This window comes from Magnusiomyces paraingens, assembly GCF_902498895.1.
Source record: "Magnusiomyces paraingens strain CBS 517.90 genome assembly, contig: contig2, whole genome shotgun sequence".
Lineage (NCBI taxonomy): Eukaryota > Fungi > Ascomycota > Dipodascomycetes > Dipodascales > Dipodascaceae > Magnusiomyces > Magnusiomyces paraingens.
Genome location: NW_022474068.1, coordinates 3,307,218 through 3,326,418, shown reverse-complemented (window position 1 = coordinate 3,326,418; position 19,201 = coordinate 3,307,218). Strand labels below are relative to the sequence as shown.

At 33.5% G+C, this 19,201-nt stretch overlaps 6 protein-coding genes across 6 annotated transcripts; 3 read left to right on the top strand and 3 right to left on the bottom strand.

Annotated features, from left to right (window-relative positions):
• Positions 1 to 533: 533 nt before the first annotated feature.
• SAPINGB_P002786 (uncharacterized protein) lies at positions 534 to 2,387 on the top strand (the record flags this gene model as incomplete). The annotated part of the gene is made up of 1 exon (XM_031997504.1): positions 534 to 2,387. One exon carries the CDS (start codon positions 534 to 536, stop codon positions 2,385 to 2,387), a length of 1,854 nt encoding a protein of 617 aa, XP_031853395.1.
• Positions 2,388 to 3,690: 1,303 nt separating this feature from the next.
• Positions 3,691 to 4,962, top strand: SAPINGB_P002785 (uncharacterized protein; the record flags this gene model as incomplete). Its single annotated transcript, XM_031997503.1, has 1 exon — positions 3,691 to 4,962. The coding sequence occupies one exon, from the start codon at positions 3,691 to 3,693 to the stop codon at positions 4,960 to 4,962; it is 1,272 nt and encodes a 423-aa protein (XP_031853394.1).
• A 61-nt stretch (positions 4,963 to 5,023) lies between these two features.
• SAPINGB_P002784 (uncharacterized protein) lies at positions 5,024 to 5,869 on the bottom strand (the record flags this gene model as incomplete). The annotated part of the gene is made up of 1 exon (XM_031997502.1): positions 5,024 to 5,869. One exon carries the CDS (start codon positions 5,867 to 5,869, stop codon positions 5,024 to 5,026), a length of 846 nt encoding a protein of 281 aa, XP_031853393.1.
• Positions 5,870 to 7,844: 1,975 nt separating this feature from the next.
• On the top strand, positions 7,845 to 8,687 carry SAPINGB_P002783 (uncharacterized protein; the record flags this gene model as incomplete). Its single annotated transcript, XM_031997501.1, has 1 exon — positions 7,845 to 8,687. One exon carries the CDS (start codon positions 7,845 to 7,847, stop codon positions 8,685 to 8,687), a length of 843 nt encoding a protein of 280 aa, XP_031853392.1.
• Positions 8,688 to 11,126: 2,439 nt separating this feature from the next.
• On the bottom strand, positions 11,127 to 12,060 carry SAPINGB_P002782 (uncharacterized protein; the record flags this gene model as incomplete). Its single annotated transcript, XM_031997500.1, has 2 exons — positions 11,127 to 11,783; positions 11,980 to 12,060. 2 exons carry the CDS (start codon positions 12,058 to 12,060, stop codon positions 11,127 to 11,129), a joined length of 738 nt encoding a protein of 245 aa, XP_031853391.1.
• Positions 12,061 to 12,949: 889 nt separating this feature from the next.
• SAPINGB_P002781 (uncharacterized protein) lies at positions 12,950 to 17,898 on the bottom strand (the record flags this gene model as incomplete). Its single annotated transcript, XM_031997499.1, has 3 exons — positions 12,950 to 16,714; positions 16,771 to 17,431; positions 17,630 to 17,898. 3 exons carry the CDS (start codon positions 17,896 to 17,898, stop codon positions 12,950 to 12,952), a joined length of 4,695 nt encoding a protein of 1,564 aa, XP_031853390.1.
• Between the last annotated feature and the right edge of the window lie 1,303 nt (positions 17,899 to 19,201).

Below are 19,201 nucleotides of genomic sequence, written 5' to 3'. Positions count from 1 at the left end.
AGAACACTGGCAATTTTGACAACAACAAAAAACCCTCTTTCAAATCACCATCATCACCAACAAAAACAAAAAAAAAAATCACCCAAAAACAATCTTTCCGCCTCTACTTTCCTTCCTCCCCCCCCCCCAAAAAAAAAAAAACCTCTTCTTACAATAAAATTTCTTTCTTTCTAGCTTTTTCTTACATATTTTTTTTCTCACTTTCAATTGCTTATTTAGATGATGATTATATTTAGATTTTGGTCTATATTTTAATAACAAAAAACCTAATCAGAACTACCCTAGTTGAATTGTTATTACATTTTTTTTTTATTTTATTTTTTTTTCACTCATCCGTTGGGTTATACACATACCTTCCCCCACCATCTACTCAACAATCGACCAATTTAGCATCGCAAACAATTTCTTTGTTTTTAACAACCAAATAAACTATTCTATTCTACAAAAATTACATCTTTAACTTATAAAATTTATTTATCTCAATTTATTTCATTTCATTTCATTTCATTTCGTTTTATTTCATTTGCATTGCCATGAACCTTTCTGACGATACTTTGGAGACTCTTCCATGGTGGAAATCTTCACATGTATGGACTTCTACGGATCCCACAATCTCACTAGCAACAACCGCCACCCTTCTCATTCCTGCAATATACTTTCTATACAGAGTTTTATCAAAAACATCACGCCATGAGCGACCAGTACTTTTTACTTTACCAACTCCAGAGCAAGCCCTTCCTCACTGGAAGGGCAAACGACTGTCACCCGTTTCTATACGAGACCCAAATAACCCAACACACATACAATGCTATTGCCCTGCAACAGGCCAGTTCCTAGACTCTATACCAGCAGCAACTACCTACGACATTGATGAAACAATAGAACGTACAAAACTTGCCCAGAAAGAATGGGAAAAAACAACTTTTAGCCAGCGACGAAAAGTCCTCAACACAATTGGCAATTACATTAACAACAACCAAGATGATATTGCTAGAGTGGCATGTAGAGACTCTGGTAAGACGATGCTTGATGCTTCACTTGGAGAGATTTTAGTCACTCTGGAAAAAATTAATTGGATTGTCAAGCACGGTGAAAAAGCTCTGAAACCTTCTTCACGTCCAGGTCCATCAAACCCACTCTTATCTTACAAGACTGCTGAGGTTGTTTATGAGCCTCTTGGAGTTGTCGCTGCACTTATTTCTTGGAATTATCCACTACACAATCTCATGGGACCGATTGTGGCATCTATTTTCTCTGGGAATGGCATTGTGGTCAAGTGTTCCGAGTCAGTCGTATGGTCATCCAAGTACTTTATTAAGATTGCCAAACAGGCTCTCAAAGTCAACGGATTTGATCCAGATCTCGTCAATGTCATTGCCTGTTGGCCAGAAGATGCGGACTACCTGACTTCTCACCCAAGTCTTTCACACATTACTTTTATTGGCTCGCGACCAGTTGCTGAAAAGGTTGTTATTGCTGCTGCTAGTTCTATGACACCAGTAGTTGTTGAGCTTGGTGGCAAGGATCCTTTTATTGTTCTTGATGACGTTACAAACAATACTAATTCTATGGAGAATATTGCTTCTTACATTTTACGCGGCACGTTTCAATCTTCCGGTCAAAACTGTATCGGTATCGAGCGTGTTATTGCACTTCCCAAAGCTTATGATTATCTTGTGAATTCTCTTAGTAAGCGAATTCCAGAGATAAGATTAGGATCTTCTATTGACCAACAAGACGACATTGACATGGGTGCTACTATTACAGATTTAAGATTCCCGGCTCTAGAAGAACTCATCAAACTAGCAGTGTCCCAGGGTGCCCAGCTTGTTTGTGGTGGTGTTCCATATCCTCATCCTAAATACCCTCAAGGGCACTATTTTACACCAACACTTTTAACTGGTGTCACCAAAGATATGGACATTGCACAACAAGAAGTTTTTGGCCCGGTATTGCTAATTTTTAAAGCAGAGAATGTTGATGAGGCTATTGATATTGCAAATTCTACTGAATATGGATTGGGTTGCTCTGTTTTTGGGCAAACTAAGGCAGATATTGAAAAGGTAGTGCACAATGTCAAGGCAGGTAATGTTTCTGTCAATGATTTTGCATTTTACTACATTTGCCAGTTACCATTTGGTGGCACCAAGGGAAGTGGTTACGGCAAGTTTGGTGGTGAGGAGGGTCTTCAAGGCTTGTGTCTGGCTAAATCTATATGCAGAGACAAATTCCCCTTTATTCATAGCTCCATCCCACGGCCTTTGGACTATCCAATTCCCGACGTAAAGCGAGCATGGAAAATTGCTAAAACAATTAACGTCGTCGGATACGGCTGGGGCATTTGGAATCGTCTTAGAGGCTTACTTGAATTGAGCAGAAGCACATGAAGAAACTTCTCTGAGAGAGGTGGGGAAAAAAAAATAAAAATAAAAATAAAATAAAGGAGAAAAAAAAAAGTATACTAGAAAATGGTACACTCTTTTTTTAAGATACATTATTATATCAATGGAACCATGATATAAACAAACCATAAGGTATAAATAACTTTTCTACTTTTATGATGGGAAAAATTACATAACGTTAAAGTTACGACTGTAAAAATAAATGATAAATTATTTTTTTTAAAAAAATATATATATATTTTGTTATTAAATTAAATAAACTACTAATGATGGAGAAGGAGGTTTTTTTTTTTTTTTTATCAAGTCAAGTCTCTATCAATGAAGTCTTTTGCAAGAGATATCCTGGTCTGTGAGTAAATTTGGTACTGGACAGCCCTACCAAATTTTTTTCTTTTTTTCTTTTTTTCTTTTTTTCTTTTAAATTCGCAACTTCAATAATGACCAGACACACTTCTTTACTTTAGTCTGCGTCACAACAATTCAAATGCCAAGATGCCAGTTTAAATACTCTAAAATGGTTTATTTCAATAGCTATGTATTGTTGAAAATGATGACATGCTATTTTGTCTAACTACTCCGACAAACACCCCGCTTCCGGAGGGATAGACCGGCCATAAGGAGTCAGTCAGCCTGGTTTTGTTTTCCCCACTCCAGCCCCACTACTATTTTTTTTTTTTTTTTTTTTTGTCTTTATCAATAGACAATTTATATAAATACTGGAATATCTTATTTAGAAACTTATCTTTTTGAATCACCTTAACCTTCTAAATGTTTTTATTTCTCAAAAATGCCCCAAGATTATCCTTCTTTTCAGACACTCCCGAATGATATTCACTTGGAGCTTCAGGAATATCTACCAAACAGTTCTCTTGTTGCAATCTATAAAACTTCTTTAGCACTAAGAAATATATATCAATCTGCAGCGTGGAGCCACTGCGAAGTAACATTTTGTTCAACAGATTATCATCCAATTCCAATTAATGCTGTTTTCCAACCTTCAAAATACTCTTGGTTTAAGAGCCAGTACATTAAATCAATTTCTTTTGATATTTTTTTTCAAGTAGTAGAAGATTTAAATGAAATAGTTGGAAGACATTTCCCATTTGATAAATATCCAAAACTCACTGAGATATCTTTCCTTACAGCAAGCTCATGGATCTACAATTATATTTATTTCCCAAACATTTCCTCACCATTATTACCTGGTTATAAAAGCGATAGTAAACTTAGGTTTAGTCTACAACCAAATACATCACAAGAGGATTTAAAAACTATTTTTGATAAAACAATGAGACGATACATGAGCAAGCTACAGGTAATAATTAGCAATAAATATCTGTTTTTCCAGGAATTACATTTAAATGTCAATATTCTACGAATGCTAACTCTTAATTTTGATGAAATTCCCGAAGTCTGTGCTTCAGACCTTTCAAAGCTTTCTTTAATCGAAGAGCTATTTATTCATTCAATGACTGTATACTATTCAGAAGGAGAAATTTATATATCAAGGAACTTGGCGAATATTTCCAACGTTAAACTTAATTTAAAAAAATGTGTTCTTCAAATTTGTGGGTTCTCTCGTCGTCTTAGATTCATTCCTATGACTTCTCAGCATACTTTTCCAATTATCAGTGAGATTAGATTTGACAATAATTATGATCCTCTTAGTATCAAAGATTTAATTACTCCCATTCGTTTCCCAAATATTAAGACTACTACGTTCCCTATGTCTGCCCAAGTTTTCAATTTAAATTGGGAATACCTATCTTCAGTAACTATAAATACTTATTGGGCTGCTAGTTTACCACTAAATAAAAATGTTTTTGATTCTGTTCCTTTTTTGCCAAATGTTACAAAAGTGTCTTTAGAAATTGATCCGTTTTTTCTAAATGGTGAAAAAGGCGTTGTTCTTTACTCCTATTTGGAGTATCATTGCAAGTCTTTGGCTCTCAAAAGACTTGATAAACTCACAGACGACTATGCTGACAGTAATTCCAAGTTAAAAGAACTTTTAAATGAATATAATACAACTGCTACTCCCCCGTTAGAAGAGTTTGAAATGGAAAAAATTTCAACTGCTATTAAAAGCTTAGCATTTAATCATATGGATAACGACTATGCACAATTAGACTTGAAGGAGATGTTTGATCAGTTTAATGGATTTTTTGGTAGTTTACGGCTTGTGAATTCATTTTTAAGTGAAATGGAGAAAAAACTTCCATCAACGCAATATCTTTTAATACAGGACGTGAAAAAGTATAGTTTCTTTTATCCATTGACCAACTTGATCAATTTATGCTTTGACCAAAAGAATCTTTTGCAAATTTTAATTAAATATCCAGTCCCTGAAAAAAAGAAACGGGAAATAGAAAGTGAAGGGTTTGATTTCAAATTTGACTGGTTAAAGCCAATTCCTTGGACTTATCAAAAGGTTGATAATAATGAATCTTCTATTTGCATTGATGTTGGTAAAAGAAGGAATTTTTCTCAAGAATTGATAAGTATTCCGGATCAATATTACCCTAATATAGATGAGTTGGATTTTAATGGATGGGTATAAAATTTATTATTTACAAGAAATCGTTAATGAAAACTAGTACAATCATAGCATTGTTGGTAGATTAATCTTTCATTGTAGCTGCTTCAGCCTGCTTTAAAACCTCGGCAAGTGTATTGCACTTAGCTTTGTAAGCATCCTCGATTTTGGTCTTGACAGTAAAAAGATCTGTTTTAGAAATAGTAACCTTTTTTAAGGCCTTCATTGCTTCGCCGCGAATGGAAGTCAATGACTTCTTGGTAGGAGAGTTCTTGAAATGTTCAAACTCATGTTTAAGATTCTTGATAATCTCCTTTTTAGTCTCAGAAGTAGTAGGAGGCAAGGGAACTCTGAGAACCTGTTCCTGCTTAGGATCAGGCTGAGGGTTCAGATTAAGATTGGCACCGATGACTGCCGAGATGATATGCTTGACATCTGCAGCATCAAAAGCGGTAATGGTGATTGCTCTAGGACCCTTCATTGCCACACGAGCAATGTTCTTAACAGGCTCTTCAGTGTGAGCTGCAGTTTTAACCACGACATTTTCAATAATGGCAGGTGTGTAAATGCCTTGACGAACAACCGTAATACGTTCCTTAAAATGGTCCACAGTAGCATCCATCTTTTGCTGAAGCTCTGCTATGTTAACGATTTCGTCCAGAGAAACAGATTCCTCGACCTCATCTGCAGCAGGAGCTTTTGAGCCACCCTTGTGGTCTTTACCTTTGCCCTTTTCCTTGCTAGCCTTCTTAAGGGTTGGCATGGAGCCAGAGAAATGTCTCTGAAATTGGGTTGGGTACGCAGAAGCTTGTGCCGATCTAATAGCAACAGGGCGGGTGGCTAACAGAGTAGCACGGTAAGATGTATTGACAGCATTGCCAATAGAACGACGTGAAGACTTAAGAGCAGTTTGAATAAGATAGGAAGACATTATTATTTGATGGATTTGAACAAAAAAAAAAAAAAGTGGAGTATGAAAAAGTGATGGTGAACAAAGCGAAAGGTGAAAAATATCAAAGCAAGGCACTTCCGAAGAAATCATCTGACCAAGTGCTAAATAGCTTTAATATTATTAATAATTAATTACATAATCATTTAATTCAAAAGTTTGAAAACTTTTCAAAAAAGTTGAGTATTTCAGAAACCTTCCAACAAGTTAGGCATAATATATATATATATATATATATATATTTTAAATTTATTGATATAAATAGTAATTATGTCTGAATGTAGATAAATATTTAAATATTTAATCAAAAAATCACTTAAAAAGCAAGAACAGTAAGGATATCTTTTTTTTTTTTTGGCGAAAATCATATTCTGTTACACCGTGAGATTGATTTTAGTTTTCAAGATATTGCAAAATGCTCGTAAATCGTTAAAAAAATTGAATTCAAAAGATTTCAAATAAAGCTGATAAACTGAATTTTTTAAAAATTCTCAAGTGTGTATATATATTGTTTTGAGATTAAAATTGAGTTCTCAAGAAGTCATTCCGGGACCAAATGTAACAAACAATTTATATAAAAGCTTTTTTTTTTTTTTTTAAGATGCTCTAAAAAGCTTTACTATCAAATAAAGAAATGAACTGACAAAAGCAGTCAATAAAATTGTATAAAAATAAAGGCGAAAGCGTTCTTGTACAACTAATAACGGTGGTCTGGGATGATATTGCTTAAACGGTCTAGTTCTCAGTTTTGCCATTTTTTTTTAAAAATTTTTTTTTTTTTAATTACCTTAAAATAATCAGAATTCTTTGGAACATTTACATATTATATACTTTTTTATGGAATTTTATTTTTGAAATTTTTAAATGATCTTACAAATTGTTGTGTCGAACATAAAACATGTTTAGTCATGAGTTTTTTTTACAAATAATTTTAGTTTTTACTCTGTTTTTTTTAGTAATGTTTATACTTGTTTTTAAGCATATTTGGTTATAAATGTTTAGGCCTCAAAAAAAAAAACTTTTTTTTTGTTAAATGTTTGTTCAAAAGGCCAACTAATGTTATTTATGTCCTTTAACATGATTAAGTAAACTTGTGTTTAGCAACTAACTATATCTAACTATATCTAACAATAGAATAAAAGTTACTAAACTTCATAGTTTTTTTAATCACTATCTTTATTCAAATTATTAACCAAGTCTCATTTTGAATTGATTCTTGTTACACCATAGTTGTGGAATAGTCAATGCTTAGACCAACAGAATCTAACCTGCTACAAAAAACTAGAATTGCTGTAAAAGTATCACTATTAAAAAATTAGAGAGAAACAAAAAGCTAATATTTTCTTTAAAAAATAATTTATAGATTTTATGCTTAGAACAAGCTTTTTTAATAGTAAATTTACGAACACACTAATATATGATATTTACCATGTTCTATCTTAATAAAATATATATATTTTTTAATTAATTCAACCAAGAAAGAGGTTATTCTATTTTAATCTTTTATTATAGTATCTCAAGACAGTTCAAATAAGAAATAATGTAAAAAAAACATGTGGCTCGAGGCTCAGGTTAATCTTTTGTAGTATTTTATATAGCGTCAGTTTTAAACTGCTAATAAGTTACAAAAAATTTACAGCGTTCGTAAGCATGATTAGCTTTTTAAAGTATTTGTTATTTTTTTTTTTACAAACATTAGTATAAGACTTATTTTTTTTCAATCGGGTATTTAATCGAAAAAGTGATTGTCCTTTTTAAACATACTATAGTTTACCTAATATGACTAGTTCATTTTTTTCTTTATAACAAACCAAAAAAAATTCAAAAAGTATAATTGAATTATATGAAATTAGGTATTTTTGCTATATATATTCCTATATTTTTCTTCTGATGTTGAATTTTTTAACCAATTCACATTATTTATTTTCTATTTTTTGTTTGTGTATATCTTTTCACAATGTCTATCTCACCTGAATCGTTAACCTTGCCTGTCACAGAGGCAAGTGACGAAAAAAAATCAATTCAAAATTACACTATGAGTTCTGAAGTTAAAATTCTTGGAATCCCTTATCATGTCAAAAATCATTTTGTTGCAATGACAGGGGAATTTTGTGGAACTTTTTCATTTTTGCTTTTTGGCTTCTTTATTGCACAAATTGCTAATCAAGACACCTCAATTCCTGCTTCAAGCTTGCAACCCAATCTCACTAAACTTTTGTTTATATCTTTTGGTTTTGGTTTTAGTTTAATGGTCAACGTTTTTATATTTTACCGAGTTTCAGGTGGATTGTTTAATCCAGCCGTCACACTTGCATTGACTTTGGTTCGAGCAATTGATCCAATCCGTTGTGTTCTTTGCTGGATTGCACAAATCACTGCTGGTATGGCTGCTGCTGGTGCTGTATCAGCCATGACACCCGGTCCAATTATGTTTAATGTTGGCCTGGGTGGAGGTGCTTCCAAATCTCAAGGTTTGTTTATAGAAATGTTTGGCACAGCATTACTTATTGGATCCGTTTTGTTTTTGGCTGTAGAAAAGCATAAGGGAACTTTCATTGCTCCAATGGTGATTGGATTTTCATTGTTTGTGGGACATATGTATGGTATTTATTATACTGGTGCTGGTTTCAATCCCGCAAGAGCGTTTGGATCTTGTGTTGCTTCAAGGTCTTTTACTCATTATCATTGGATCTATTGGATCGGTCCGCTTCTTGGGATGTTAGTGTCTGTGACGTTGCATTACTTACTCAAGTTTCTCAACTATGAAACAACAAATCCTGGTCAAGATTCTGACTGCTAGTATAAACAAAATAAATAAAAAACGGAAAGAAGAGTGTGATTTTTTTGATCATTTTAAGAGAAAACCCCGCAGAAAGTTTAATAAAAATTTTTTTTTTTGAGTATTTATATAATTTATTGAGGCATACATTAAATTAATAACATAATTTTTTTTTATATATTAATATAAGAACAACATAAATATGGAAAGTACTAGTACACCTAGTTTTGATAGGACTTGTAATTGCCCACAAATTTTTAAAAATGGTGAAGATGCATAAACTTACTTGAATAAAAAAAAGCAAAAATAAGAAAAAAAAACACTTTAAAGATGGGAAAAAAATTCAAACACTAAAATTGAGGTGTCTCGCACAAAATAAAGCAACTAAAAATTATATTGAAAAATAGTCCTTAAGGACTATCAAAGCTGTGAATATTGAAAAAAAAAAAGTAAAAAAAAACAAATTAATAAAATCAATAATAGTTTTAATTTTTTTTTAAAAAAATGAGAAAATCTCTTTGGATTTTGCAACAGTTTCCTCAATAATTATTATTTACAACCTTATGGTTGCAAATAACGTCTCTTGAAGCCAAAAGGAAAAAGAGCCAAATATCAGTCAGTTGATTGGTAATAGGTAACTTCTTATTGGCTTGAACTTTTATAAGAACGAAAAAAACAAACTTTAGCCGTATCAAGTTTAAATTGAATTTTAAATGAATTCCATGTATCTGGAATTTTTTTTTTTTTTTTTTTGATATTTTGAAAAATTTATTTAAAAGACTATTTTAAGATATGATTATCAGAGATATGTAAAAAATTTAAACATGTGAAGACAATTTTGAGGCAATTGAACTTGTATATTTACAATGTTACGTCTTTAGTTCTAGATTGAATTCTAGATTTATTTCGAATTAAAATATAAGCCACTTTTAAACATATAAAAGTTGGATATAATATCCATATTTGGAAATTGAATACGTTTACTGAAATAGTTGATCTGTATTAATTGAATACTGATGTGTACCAATATTTTAATAATTTTTTTTTATTTCAATTCCATTTTCATTTTAGCAAAAACCTTTTTAGCTATATTTTTTAGTTTTTTTTTAGTTTTTTTTTTATTTTTTTACGAAGATATTCAATTGAATTAATATGGTGTAATATTTTTTTAAAAGCTAAATAGATGTTTTTTTTTGATAGTAAACGTTTCTAAATTATTTTAAATCAAATTTGTAAATTTATATAGAGTAAATTTTGATTGAAATTTTTTTTTAAATTTATCTTATATATACAAATTTATGTTTTACAAAAGAACAACTTAAAAAAATAGAAATGACAAACTGACAATATAAGATCAAGTAAACCAATTGACTTAATAAAAAAAAAACCAGTATAAATACTCTGGGTACCACCGAAAAAATATTCATATTTTAAATATATATATAAATCTTTAATAAAAAACTAAATGTTGCCTAATCTAAAAACAGCTCCCAAGTGGAGGTTGCAATAGTGAGTAAAAACATTAATCAATGGGGTTATGCTTATTTAAGTAATTTAATACATTAAAAATGGTGGGTTGAGGTTATGTGGTAATTTATCAAAATCTCCTTGGTGCAATTGAAAATCAAATTTGTTAGACCAAGAGTGATAATGAGCTCAGTATTCAGTTTCTTGCCCTATAATAAATGGAGTGTAAGTGGTTAAATGTTTATACTGATTTCTCAGGCTACGCTGGTGAACAGGAAACTCGATTCTTCCATTCAATGTAATTAGCTTGCAAGCGATTACGGACTGTATACATTGCGCAGGGTGTTAAGAAAAATTAACGAGTGTCCCTGAAGAGAAACAGAAATAGTTTTTGGTAGGTTTAGGACCGACATACCGATTCTCCATGTTTTTTTTTTCGTAAGTTGGCATTACGGTCCATCTTTCGGGTTATCGGAGGTGCACTGATCGAAACCACTTGTACCGAAAAGGTACATTAAATAGACGGCACATCGCCAAAGTTAGTCAATTGAAAGGATATCATTGATGCTACTACACTTCTATTTCTTATAAGAAATATTTAATTAAATAAAAAATAAATATAACTACTATATAGTATAGTTTATTATTGATGGTGCAATTGCAATCATTCCTAGATAATTCCACAATTCTTGAAAGTAGAGGAAACTAGCACGGCTTTATACGTAATTAGGTAAGCTTATTAGGTTACATGCTTTTTTTTTTATTTTTTTTTTCTTTGGATTGGAGATTGAGATTGGGAAAGAGAAGATTTATTTTTTTAAAGAAAAAAAATTAAAGATTAACTTGACTACTAAATAAATAACGAAACAATAAACACACAATTTTTATATAAAAACAAAAAAAAAAAAACCCAGAACAAATAATATGCGAAAGAAAATATACTAAATAACTAATAACCATTTTTTTTTCTTTAAAAAGAAACCCATGAAACCTTTACTGGAGAGCAATTTTAGTAGCTTTTTCAGAAACCTTCTGCAACAACCCTTTTTTAGGCTTAATATTGAGAACATCCTTAAATTGAGTATCGTCAACGACACACCATTCGCTACCAGTATTGACAATTGAATCTTCAACGTTTTGCTCCGTTTTGTTAGCGGAATCCGCATCGCCAGTGTTCCAAATTTGGTTGACTAAAGATTCAATTTCTTCCATTTCTTGGTAGTACTTCTTAATGTTATTGCGAACCAAAGTTAATTGCTCAGCAACTATTTTAGGTACATCAATCATCTCCTGTTCCAAGTCAGTGATGGGAGTACTAGCAATTGTTTTTTCATCATCAGAGTCCTTATCAGTATCAATACAGACAGAAGCACTGGTAGCATCAGCAGCGATAGCGGCAGCAGCTACAGCAGTAGTAAGATCTTCATTTTCCTTGAGCTTCCGTTCTTCCTGAGCCTTGTAAAAAAGAAGAGCAGACTTCAATGAAGATAAGGGATCCTGGAATTCCTTAGACTTGACTAGCCAGACTAGAAACCCACGTTCCTTGTTTCTGTAAGAGCTCCAAGAAACGCCACTTTCAGGCCGGGCGATATGAATTTTATACTGAGGGAGATTCAATTCAATATAGTTTGTCAACAAGTCAAAATGATCCTAAAAGAAAAAAAAAAACCTAATTGTTAGTTGACACGTGCATAAACAAACAAGTTTTGAGTGAAGATTTTAAGGTTTAGTCTTCGAGGGGATTAAAATTTCTAAGTTAAAAGCACACAATCGCTGAGAAACCATGATAAGAATATAAATATGAAGAATCAAAAACCTTTTATAGAATTTTTTTTTTAGCACATACTTCAAAAACCCATCGAAGAAAAAAGAGATCATTATCAGAAAGCTCAGATCCCTTAACATAGTGAGGGGTTTCAACGGGCATTATCTCTGCATGAAAGAAAGGGGGAGATTGTGTAAAATCACAAGTGCAAGAGAGTAAAATATGGTTGGAATCCATTTTGAAATAAAAAAAAAATCAATTGACGAAACTAGAGGAGGACGACAGAAAAGCCTAACGACTGATGGCAAGAGGTGATCGTTAAATAAAAGAGCGATAAGAAGAAAGAAAAAAAAAAAAGGAAAGGAAGAAACAAAAAAAAAAAAGAAAAGGAAGAAAGAAAGAAAGAAAAATAAAATAAAATAAAATAAAATAAAAGGGCTAGTATTATTATACTATTATATTATATTATACTATACTATACCATAATAGTAAATAAGAAAAATTTACAGGTGTTCACTACACAATAGCGGATGACCAGGTTATCGCGCAACAAGTTTGATAAGAAAGCATTTAAATTTGCAGTTACATTACACTTTGCTCAGTGAAACTAGGACTCAACTACATATATGAACTATAACCGTATTATTTAGAGAAATTGAAACAAAACAAAAAAAAATAATAATAATAACAATAGTAATAAATATTAAGCAACTATGAGTTTTTCTTTTGTGATTTTATGAAGAAAAATAAATCACTCGAAATTTGGTACTCCGTTATCTTGACGATTATTTTTAATTGATCTTTACGTACAAACATGTGTGTGTCAACCATGTGTATATATATGCACCATATCCTGAGCCGTGCATAATATTATATAATGATTAATAATAAACTTATCTCCAGCAACTGTACCCGATGTTAAAACAACTCCAATCGGGGCATCACGAACATAGGCATGCTTGACCTAATTGTTTACAGCATCAAGATAAAACAAGCCCTTGTTCTCTAAAAGTTATTATAATATTATAAACTAAACATGTACACCTATTGATTACAAATAAATATGTTGTTTTTCAGACGCTACCCAATTACGCCAAGCTTGACGAAACCCTCGTTCCACGTCTCTTACCCACTGCTGCGTGTCAAAAAAATTACTGATTTCCCGTTGCTCAAACAAAGTCCGACGAATTTCTTCGAGACGCGTGCGACCTGCGCTCGAGCCTCCAAAATAACATAAGCGTGACTGATACTCTTCATCTGATCCTACAATCAGTTGCTCGGCCATGGCCTGACCTGCTTGAGTATTGGGGAGTGCAGCAGCTACGACCGAGGCTGCTACACGCGAACACATTTTATACTTGTATCGAGGAAACGTTACAATAGGAGTTCCGGACCATAGCACATCAGCCGCTGTAGTATGTGCATTGCACTCAGGTGTATCAACAAACACATCACAAGCACGAGCACGCAAAATGTGTCTACTTTTTTCGGCAATAGGTGTAAATATGATGCGGTCAACAATACTTCGATCATTGTTTGTCCATCTCATGGCCGCCAGTTTCAGGTTCTCCTCACCTGACTTTGGAAATTGAAGTAACCATAAGTAAGCATGTGGTAACTTTGAAAGAATCTGTAGCCACACCATGAAGGTCGTAGGGTCAATTTTATACAACTGATTGAGATTGCCCATCAGAAATGCATTTTGAGGAAGCTTTGGAAACAAAATTTTACGAACCTCTTTCCGAACCTTGTTTTCCATTTCCCAAGTTAAATCTCCAGGTGTGGTAAGCATTTGCTCTAAAAGAAGACTTTGTTCCTTTTCATTAGAAACTGGTGACCCACAAACTGACTTGTCTGCTTCCCCCGCCTTCCTAGAGACATTATCGTCGTCTCTTTCTTCAACCACATTATCGACCCGTGGCATTTTTGGCGCCGGCGGTTGATGTTCCAGAAATCTAAACCTTCTGCTTTCTGATCCATCTTTCCCAGAAACAGTTGATGGAACCTCGCCCGTTTGTGCTTGTTTGTTTCTTTGAGCAAGACTATCCAATGCACTTTGACGATGATCACAAACAAAAAACGATCGTGGCATGTAAATGATTTTTTCCCTATATACCCACTCTGGGTCATTTTCTTTTTGGTACCCAATCGAATACTTGTCTCCTAAAAGGTAATCACACCATCCACCCCCGAGCGATCCCGCAAACCCAATTAGCGATATCTGGACTGGACATGGACGAACCGCAAATATGTCATTACGGGCACCACGTGTAAATCCATTCAAATTCACTAAAATATGAACACCATCTGTTTGAATTTCTTTGAGAACTTGCTCAGTATTCCAGCTGCTCACATCTTTAAACTCATGGCTTTCTGTTTCGATTTTCTTACGATAAGAAGAATTGTCGGATGGCGTGGTGGCATAAATAATTGCATGAATTCTTTGTCGGTCATGAAAACCAAATACACTTTGCATCAGATGAGCTAATGGATGATCCAAGAAATCAGATGAAATATATCCAACAACCAACTTGCCAACATTATTTTCTTCTAACTCCTTTTCTTTTTCTGAAATTCCTTCAATTGGTTTTGGAGGAGGTGGGGGTAGAAATACATTATCAGGAAGCCAGCCCTGCATCAATGAAGATACTGTAATTCGAATTGAAGTGCGCTGTGAAATTTGAGATACTTGTGATGCATTGAAAGGAATAGTAAATGCATGAAATGGCAAAATGGTTGTTGCCAAAGGAATCGGTAGACCAGATGGAATCTTTGGTCGAGGATAATTTGAAGCATCTTTTTCAACACCTTTCAATCGGTCCATATACCATCTGTGCTGGCTGACCGCTGTAGCATGCTCAATGAGTTCCACGATTCGAGTTCCTTCATCTTTTTTATTCATGAGAGAGGTCCAAATGTTGATCCAATGATTTCGGGTAGAAATGGCTTGAGGACTAGTGCCTCGTAAGTTGACTGAATTCCCTCCAATGGCTTGAGCAACTTGTGTAATTATTGAAGGCTGTCCTTCTTGAAATGCTTTGATTTCAGATTCAATAACACCAATACCCCAGCGTCGAGCTTCCTTGATTTGTTTGTCAACAATACCAATAACGTTAGATACCCAACCATCTAGTCTCCCACATACTAGTCCACCCTCGGATGTAACAGCCACTTTTTCCCATCCCCAGCTACCACGCCCTTTCCAATCACAAACTGAAGATCTAGAATTTGCCAAACCTGATACTGCTTCGATAAAGTCTGGCGAGCATTCGACTGCTTTTTGATAGTAATGAATGCTTAAATCAATTTGGCCTTGGTCTCTTAGAGCTGAAGCCAAATTTGTAAGGGCAATATTAAAAGTGGGATTACATTCAACTGCTTTGCTGTACATTTCAATTGCTTGTTTTGCCTGTCCTTGGCCTCTTAAAAGAGACCCAAGATTTGTGTAAATGTGAGTGTTTCTCTTATCAAGAAGTAAACCAAAGTTGTAAAATTGCATTGTCAAAGCAAAAAATCCTTTTGAAGGTGACGAAGAAGAAGAAGTTTTTGAACCAGTATTACTATTTGCGTTAGCATTGGTTCCAGGTTCAGGAGAAAGCGATGACAAGAGAATACCAATATTATTTGCAGTACTTGCACTTGGATTTAATGAGAGCGAAAGCATGTACAACCCTAAAATATCGTAACTTGTGGGAACATTGCCATTTAAATACAAGATGCGAGTTGGAATGCCCGAACAGATTCCGTCTTGAAAAATTTTTGCAAGGTTCAAAAGAGCGTTACTGACAACCACATCTACTGAGTTTTGTTGAACTTGTAACGTTGTGACCGAATTGTTTGGTTTGCTTTTTTCTTGTGGGCTAGTTGGGGATGGCAGTTGTTTTGAAAGGCTGTGCTTTTCAGTTTTAACTTCATCTTTGAAAGTGTTCAAACTTTCACTTGTAGAGTTGGTTTTGGTACTTGAAGTAGCAGATTTGGTAGGCTTAGTAATAGATGCGATATGTATGCCGTTGTTGACTTTGATATCGGCTTTGTATTTTTCCCATTCAGGTGTATTTGCCTTACTTGGAAGCTTACCCATGGTTGGAAACATATAGTATTTGCAAAGAAGAGCATGCCGTAAAGGAATAATGAAGAGACTGGAGTTAGCTTCACCACCCTCCTTAAAATGGGCAGCATTGTTGTTTCCAAAAATACGATGAGTACTGTCACAAGGTGCTGCAGGTGTATTTTCAATAACATGTTTTTCTGAAAGTTTCACTGCACGAGATATTTGTGTGATAAGACTGGGAATGAAAAGTTGCGAACCATCTTCAGCATTTGTAGCAAAGGAAGTGGAACTAATTCCAGTTGTAGGCCCTTGATTAACTTGTTGAGAGACTCCAAGCATATCTGGAGTAATATTATCGTCATTTAATGCAAGAGCAATGAGATTAGAAAAAGTTAGTGCTGCTTCGTAAAACATATTTTTTGCAGAGTATGTTTCACCAAGTGTATGGTGTAAAGAAAGGTACTTCCACCATTGATGTGGAGTCTCCTTCATATCATTCAGATTCAATGAGTTGATTGTTTTAAAAAGAAAAAGAAGAACATCATCTTGTCTTTTTTGAGTATTCAATAAAGTTACAATCTGATCAATTGCATCCCAATATTCAGGTCTTGCAGCAAGTGCTTCCATCCAGTACGTTTCAGCATATCTCTTTTGTCCACAAGTATTATATACCATTCCAATACCAAAGTTTGCTTCAGGGCTATTAGGGGAAACTTGTAAAACCTTTTGAAACGAAATGAGAGCTCTATTGTGTTCATTTAACGCCTTTAATTTGGTCAGTTCTAATACTCCAATATACTTGTTGCAAATTAAAAACTTACGTTAGCCATATTGCCAATGATTAAAAGAGAATTTTGATAAAGAGTCAAAAGATTAGGTTGCGGGCCATTTGGTGATGATTGCGAAAACATCAAAGATATAACATGTGCTTGGATGACGTCAAATATTGCTCGGCACCCGGATTGTAAATTTGGCTGCTTTTTTTGCGCTAAAAGTTGAGCTAAATGTTTATCGTTAACAGCACCATTTGCCATACTTCTGGAAGTTAAAGAGGTGTAAATAACTTCATTCCAGCATTCAAGACAATCCAAGACAATATTCAAAATGGTTGTGTTGATCTGATTTTGCTGAAATTGTTGGAAAGTGGTACAAGCTAACTCAAACATAGATTCAAGTTTTTGAAGGTTGTCCTGTTTTGAACTAAAATAACTTTGTGCAGTAAGTTCATACTCGGAAGCAGTAGAATTGCCATCCTGATCTGTATCTGTATTGTGAGGGGATGAATGTGATTTTGACGAGAGGTGTGTGTGTGAGTTAATTTGCTCCTGACCTTCATACAATTTGTAGTGCGCACTACTATCTGCAGGAGTGTGCAAATAATGGTTAAGTTTTTGCGAGGGATTTTGTTGTCGCCGGCGAAGATCAAAATTATAGTTTCTGCCTTGTTCTTGTTGACTGAGTGGTGACGTACTTATATCGCCTCTATAAGAAAAAAAAAATGGTTAATGATCGTTCAAATTCATACGGGGTAGTGTACGTCTAAAAAAAATCACAAGGCTGAAAACAATTATTAAAGTCTGCGGCATCCCTGAACAGAAAAAAAAATACGGACTCTTTCTTTTCAGTGACTTTTTTTTTTTGATTTTTTGTAGATTGGATAAAAAAGAGGTAAAAACTTACTCTTTGTATTGACCATAATCAGTAGGGGGCACATATTTGCCTTTGTTTGTTGGAGGATTAGACCCTTTAAACATTGAACAGTCTTTTGAGCTTTTTGAAGAGTTGGGAAATGAAGAATCCCATCGTTGCTGAGAGTTCAAACGATGGGAGTCACGCGGTTCTTTTTGTATTAGACAAGCAGTATCAGGGGTTACTTGTTTTCTAGGAGAAGATGGTGAAGATGAAGACGACTGCACAGAGTCTCGTTTTTGTAACTGAACAGATCCCATTTTTTTTTCTATTTGTACTGAATCTAAGATGTAAGGGAAATCACAAGATATTTAATCTTTAGTTAATCAGAATAATAAAAACATAAATTTGTAAGAAACAAAGACAATTTGAATAAAGGCTATTTTTTATAAGTAGATTGCTTGTATTAATAGTGTGAGCAAAGTAAGAGGCTTTAAAAACTAGGTTGTCAAAATGAGTTAGAAAGTATGATAAATTGCCAAAGGAAGATGTAAAAATATTGAAAATGATAAAAATAATGAAAAGAAAGAAAAGAAAAAGAGTAAGTGGTCAAACGGGAGAAGAAAAAAAAATATATATATAAAAAAGTAGACAAATCTCTTAGTAAAATAATCTTCAAAGTTTAAAAGACTTGTATATTTACTTACTGAAAGTTTTGAACTTTAAGACTAATTTAAAGCAAGTTTCCATTAATAATGCGCTAAAAGCTTTTTTTTTTTTTTTTTTTAGTATACGGGTTTTCCTTATTCTCCAGATTGAAAATTTTAAAAAAAAAACACTGCCCATGAAATAAGGGAAGCCCATTAGCTGTGCAGTGGAATTAAGTATACGATTATAACTTTTGAACACATCAGGCCCTGCAACATGGACCCGCTTAGATTGATCAAGGCGTTATATGGTTTTAGCAAAAAGTAAAAGATGAGATCGTGCAAATTTTTTAACTAGGAAGACAGTAATTTATATCTAATTAAAAAAGTTTCGGGGCATTGACAAGTGCCTATCGGTAACGCACTCCACAATGAAGTCAATTAAATTAATATGGCAAAGTGATAATGGTTCGCTCTACAAAAACAGACGCCAAAGAAAGACAGTTTACAAAATGGTTTAAAAAACAGAAAAGGATGTTGTGTGATGTAAAATCATAAGGAAATAAAAAAAAAAGAAGAAGTCAAAGGAAGAAAGAAGAAAGAAAATCAAGTTTTTTGCACTAAGTCCTGCATAAACCGTTTCTTTTCTGGATGTCAGAAACATATCAAAGACGGAAAAAGAAAGGACTGATTGATAATTTCACTTTTTTTCCGATGCTAAATAAAGAATTTGAGCAGAGTTGTAATTGTTGGTGGATCAGAAAATCTTTTTTTTTATAACGAACAAAATAATAATCTAGTTTTTTTTTTTTTTTTTGGATTTTATTTAAGACCAGATCAACTTGTTGACTATTTTGTTTAGCCTAGGCTTTAAAAGTCTTTGATCACTTATTGCTTTAATCCCCCGATGCCTCTTGCTTCCTAATTTTATATGTACCTTTAAAACCTATGATATCATAGCATAATACCTTGTAGA